The 6,000-nt window shown below is 36.6% G+C and overlaps 1 protein-coding gene across 5 annotated transcripts in view; it reads left to right on the top strand.

Annotated features, from left to right (window-relative positions):
* The window catches only part of CHM (CHM Rab escort protein), a 208,851-nt gene that overhangs the window by 118,899 nt on the left and 83,952 nt on the right, over window positions 1-6,000 (top strand). For all 5 annotated transcript variants that reach the window (XR_012374805.1, XM_025878809.2, XM_025878733.2 and 2 more), the window contains exon 9: window positions 2,531-2,608. Coding sequence is in view for 4 of the 5 variants with exons in the window: in XM_025878809.2 (XP_025734594.1) it covers window positions 2,531-2,608 (78 nt within the window). In the remaining variant the exon portion in view is untranslated. The remainder of the gene's footprint in view (window positions 1-2,530; window positions 2,609-6,000) is intronic.

Genomic DNA, 6,000 nt, shown 5'->3' with positions numbered 1-6,000 from the left:
GTGTGTGTGTGTGTGTGTGTGTGTGTGTGTGTGTGTGTGTGTGTGTGTAAAAACATAGACCAGTATGACTGAAATGAGAAATTCTGTAGGTCAGTCAGTTGGTTATCGCTCATCTATAGCTGCTTACAAGGAAGTTGGAAACACTGATGCTGCTACTCAGGTAACAGAGATCCCCAGGCAAATGAGAATGCTGATTGTGTGATTCACATTTTTAACTTGATTATCCATTTTGGGGCTTAACCTAATTTAACCTATTTATTTTTAGTGGGCCAGTAATATTTCATGTGACTGTGGCCTCTTTCAGTATTAACAGGAAATTGATGGTGAAGGTTGGACTGATTATCTCAGTCACATCAATTTCACTAAATTGGTACTCCCCTACCAACAACAGGGGTTAGAATACCACCTAGGAAATGTATCTAAACAGTCTAATGGATGATTTTTTTCTAACCCTCTGTGGGATCTGTCGAGTGCAGTGTCTCAAATAGTACCAGGTATACCAGACAATAAATATTCTGTAACTTGGTATGTGACTAGTGAACAAGATTAGCAAGAAGGGAGAATATCTTGTAGCAGGTGCCCTGGGTAAAACTTGCAGTCTAAGGGTTTTTAAGCACATGAAATTTTGCTTGCATGCTCTGATGTGCCATTTCTTATATTCTAAATTTCTCAGTGGAAGAAAAACCCTGATCTATGTCATCCTATACCAGAATGAATTATTACCTAACCTCACCTATCCTAACTAGCTTAGTCATGTTCAGTAAAATGAATTAAACTTAGAAAGATAATAGTATTATGCCATACTTGGTGAATGTCACTTATCTCTATTTATATTTTTCATTATAATCTGGTTATGAAATATTTCAAGAATGCTCCAAGAAGTACATAGAATAATATAAAGGTCACCATGTAGCCATTCACAGTTTTGTCAAATCTTAACATTTTGCCATATTTGCTCTCAATATATTTTTTTAAGAAACTGAACAACTGAAACTTCCATTGTAACTTTTACTCCCTCTCTTCCCAGAGATAACTACTATCCTGAATTTGGTGTTTATAATTCCCTTAAATGTTTCTGCACTTTTACTACATATTTGCATATGAAGTTTTGAAACTTTTCATAAATGACATCACAATATATTCTTCCCTAATTAGCTATTATCTCTCAATTTTTATGTTTTTGCCATTTATCCATGTTGATAGATGGGAATGTAGTTCATTCATTTAAATTGCTTATAGTATTCCATTGTACAATGTGAGAGGTTAAGCCAACTGTGCAGTTAGAGGATGCAGTCCCCACAAGACTGTCCATACTTCAGCTACCCCACCCCATTTGTTGTGTCTGATAATCCTCACTCAGGCTAAGGTATTTTTCTTCATGTATAATTTTAGATTATAAACATATAAGGGGATTCTGTCTGTGGCTCTTTCATGTGGCTTCATATCGCTCCACAAAGTTTTAGCAGTTGCTTCCACCAAGTCTCCAGAGGTACTACTGACCCAGAGCCACTTTTCTTTCATGGTGTTTTATTGGTTAAGGGTTTCTTGGATCATGTAGTATAATTGCAAACCCCCGACCTGTGTGAGGACAGACCACTGGTTATAAATACAGAGGTATAATCTTCTCCACCCAGGGCTTTGGATAAAACAATTTTTCTTTTCTCCCTTTTGTGGTTAAGTGGGTTTTCACTGAAGTGTAGTCCTTTAATGATCCAGACATTATGAGAGAATATCTCATTTTCTACTCCCTGCCTTACTTGGATCCTGAAGCCTCTCCTGTCCCTACGTAAGCATTAAAACCCAAGCCCTTAGTTTCATGAGATAGGCAAACTCCTTAGAACTTCTGCAGCATTAACTCATGTGCTTACTGCTCTACTTTTCAGTTCCCAGTGTAGTTTTTGTTTACTTTTAAGGTAAGCAAAATCTCCAGGGGTCTACCAGTCTTTCCTGCTTTGTTTCCTCCTTAAGACTTCTCTGTGGCCACTTTTTTTTTTTTTTTTTGAATTTTAGAGAGAGAGACACGAGTGAGTGCGCATGAGTGGGGGGAGGGGCAGAGGGAGAGGAGAGAGAATCTTAAGCATACTCCCTGCTGAGCACAGAGCCTGACTCCGTTCAGTCCCCAACCATGAGATCATGATGTGAGCCAAAATCAAGAGTCAGATGCTTAACCAACTAAGCCACCCAGGCTCCCCTGTGGGGTCATTTCTGTTCTCATACATAACCTCTTGAGGCTATTTGTAGTTAGTAGGTGGTTTGGGGGAATAACTGAGCTTTGGGGATACTTTTGGCTTGATCATAATTCTAGGCTTGCACATTGTATTATTAATACTGGTACCTCTTGCTGCATCAAAATATTACTAATCTATCTTACTTCTGAGGGATTCTTAATACCATGACAGAGAAAATAATAAGTTGTCAAAATTCTTTTTCTGTAAGATCACTTATTAAATGGAAGACATTTCAAAGAAGATAATGCTACCTTAATTTTCAACTCAAGAATCCTAATTCACGCTTTCTATTCTCTTCCTAGGATGTGTGCAGTGTTTGGTGGAATCTATTGTCTTCGCCATTCAGTACAGTGCCTTGTTGTGGACAAAGAATCCAGAAAGTAAGGATGATATAAGTTACGTTCCTATAGTTGCACCCCAAGCACAGGTGAAAGATGCTAAAGTCAATTTAAAAAAAATAATTCTTCGAAGATCCTCCTTGGTATTAATATCATACCAACCTTGATTAAAAGTAATTTGTATTTAGATCCTCCAGAACAAAGAAAGTGAGTTCAGAATATAGAAACTAAATTAATTTCCCTGCAATATAACTATAGCTCCTGATCATCCAGGCTTGGAAGACAAATCATTTCAGCTGCCGGGGGTGGGTAGTGAGTGATGTTAGTTTTCCTTGTGGCCTTACCTCCTCTAATTGATTTTTATCAGATGACAACAAAGCCCTCTATTATTGCATTTTTAAAAAAAATGGAACTCACCTAAAGACTCATCAGATTAATCTCTGCTGATAATGCATGTCACTCCCAAGAGAAAAAACACTTTAATGACTTTTTAGGTAGATTGTTGTCATAAACTATGCTACCCTGTTATCTGAGGATAAATTCTTATACAATCATACTAGGCCTGCAGACTGGTTTAGGTTTGGAATAAAAATGTACCTGCTTTTAGAAAATGCCAAGCACTATTTATGTCTATGTTTTTATACTTCAATTATATTTTTCTAGGATTTATTATTTAGTTACTAAGATACACCCTTGTCTGAATTACACTAAGTAGTAGTCTTTGATTTCTGTATTTAAATTAAAACTGGATTAAGTTTTAGGAGCTGTTTAAATTACTATGTATTTTTCTTTCTAGTTACATGTTGTTAAGCATCTAACCTACATCTCTAATATGACTATTTTTAGGGGTATATAAAGAAATGGTATTGTTCAGACCATAAAATACTTTAATATCATGAACTGGAAGCTTAAAAATAGAAAATTTAAGCTGTTTGATTTTACAGTAATTTTATATAGTCTAAGCGGCATAATTTCTTACAGACTAATTATAACACCAAGAGCTGGTATTTTGAGATATGGTGGAAAAAAATTCAAGTCTAGAACATGTAATGTTTAGGCAGTGAATTTGACTTAGAAAGTAATTCTCTAGTATAAGATAATAGAAACACACAGTTTAAAGGCTTGTATGTAAAGTACTTTTAGCACCTTAATGCAAAGGTACCACATAAATGAAAAATGATAATGTATAGTGAAAAATCTTTGAAGGCCCAGGATATTCATATACTGGGTCATGAATAACTCTGTGGAGGTTCATGAAGGAATTGTTGTTTTTAAGCCTCTTAGAGTCATTTTTCCTTATATAGTCATTTTGAAGCACGAATGTGTTCCCATGATGGAAAGCCAGATAGTGAATTGTTTATTTTTACTTGGTGTTTATTTACTTACATCCTTTTACCTTTTTTGGGCCCAATTCCAGTTCTACTTGTTACTCTTAGTGACAAGAATTTACATGGCTCATGTTTCTTTTTTTAGAAAATGGCTACATTAAGTATAGTAATAACATTTGTTCAACTGAAGGTTACATTTACCTTAACTTTGATGTAGTTTTTATTATAAACTCTGAAGAGAGGAATTCCTCCTTGCAACAAATAGCTGGGGGCCAAGGGTCTAAAGACCAAACAATGATAGTTTTCAAATTTTAATGTGCCTAAGAATCACCAGGTAAACTTGTTCTGTTCTTGTTTTTGTTTGAAGGGAGATTTCTATGCCTCACCCTCAGAGAGCGAAATTGGATAATATGGTTAGAATGGAGTCAGGGAACTCGCAGTTTTGAGGAACACCCCAAATGAATCTAATGTAGGTGCTCCATAGATGACACTAAGAAACACTGATCTGTAATGTAAAGTTCAGGATCTAGCCAGTATTCTAAGATAGAGTGGGAGCTTTAGATCTTAATTCATTCTAGGCCCTTATGAAGATGATTCTTCCAGATCTATTGGAGTCAAATATGAATCTTATTTTTTTGTTTTTTTGTTATTTTCTTTAAGCTATAAATGTGTTTTTGTCCCCCAAGTTTTTATTTAAATTCCATCTAGTTAACATAAAGTGCAGTATTAATTTCAGGTGTAGGATTTAGTGATTCATCACATACAGTACCCGATGCTAATCACAAGTGCCCTCGTTATAGCCATCACCTGTTTAACCCATCCCACCTCCCCTCTAATAACCATCAGTTTGTTCTCTATAGTTGGTCTGTTTCTTGGTTTGTCTCTTTTATTCCCGCCTATATTCATTTGTCTTGTTTCCTAAATTCCACATATGAATGAAATCATACGGTGTTTGTCTTTATCTGACTGACTTATTTCGCTTATCGTAATAGTCTGTAGCTCCATCCATGTCATTGCCAATGGCAAGATTTCATTCTTTTTGATGGCTAATATTCCATTGTATATATATATACACCACATTTTTTTTTTAGGATTTTTTATTTATTTGACAGAGAGAGACACAGCGGGAGAGGGAACACAAGCAGGGGGAGTGGGAGAGGGAGAAGCAGACCTCCCACGGAGCAGGGAGCCTGATACAGGGCTCGATCCCAGGACCCTGGGATCATGACCTGAGCCGAAGGCAGACGCTTAATGACTGAGCCACCCAGATGCCCCTGTACACCACATCTTTATCCATTCATCAACTGATGGACATTTGGACTCTTTCCATAAATTGGCTGTTGTTGATAATGCTGCTATAAACATCGGGTGCATGTATCCCTTTGAATCAGTATTTTTCTTTCCTTTGGGTAAATACATAGTAATGTAATTGCTGTGTCTTAGGGTAGTTCTATTTTTAACTTGGTGAGGAACCTCCATACTGTTTTGCAGGGTGGCTGCACCAGTTTGCATTCCCACCAACCGTGTAAGAGGGTCCCCCTTTCTCTACATCCTCACCAACAGCTCTTGTTTCCTGTATTGTTAATTTTAGTCATTCTGACAGGTGTGAGGTAATATCTCATTGTAGCTTTGATTTGTATTTCCCTGGTGATGAGTGATGTTGAGTATCTTTTTATGTCTCTTGGCCATCTGTGTGTCTTCTTTGGAAAAATGTCTGTTTGTGCCTTCTGCCCATTTTTTAACAGGATTATTTGTTTTTTGGGGTGTTGAGTTTGATAAGTTCTTTAAACATTTTGAATACTAATCCTTCCTCACATAAGTAATTTGCAAATATCTTCTCGCACTCCAAAGGTTGCCTTTTAGTTTTATTGACTGTCTCCTTCGCCGTGCAGAAGCTTTTAATTTTGAGGAAGTCTCAGTAGTTTATTTTTGCTTTTGTTTCCCTTGCCTCAGGAGACATATCTACAGCCAGTGTCAAGGTTACTGCCTCTCTTCTCCTCTAGGATTTTAATGGTTTCCTGTCTCACAGTTAGGTCTTTAATCCATTTTGAATTTATTTTTCTTTATGTTTTAAGAAAGTGGTCCAGCTTCATTCTTTTGCATACT

This window comes from Callorhinus ursinus, unplaced genomic scaffold, assembly GCF_003265705.2.
Source record: "Callorhinus ursinus isolate GAN/ISIS: 27379988/994484 unplaced genomic scaffold, GSC_fseal_2.0 scaffold40, whole genome shotgun sequence".
NCBI classification, from domain to species: Eukaryota; Metazoa; Chordata; class Mammalia; order Carnivora; family Otariidae; genus Callorhinus; species Callorhinus ursinus.
This window is presented reverse-complemented; position numbering and strand designations above follow the sequence as displayed.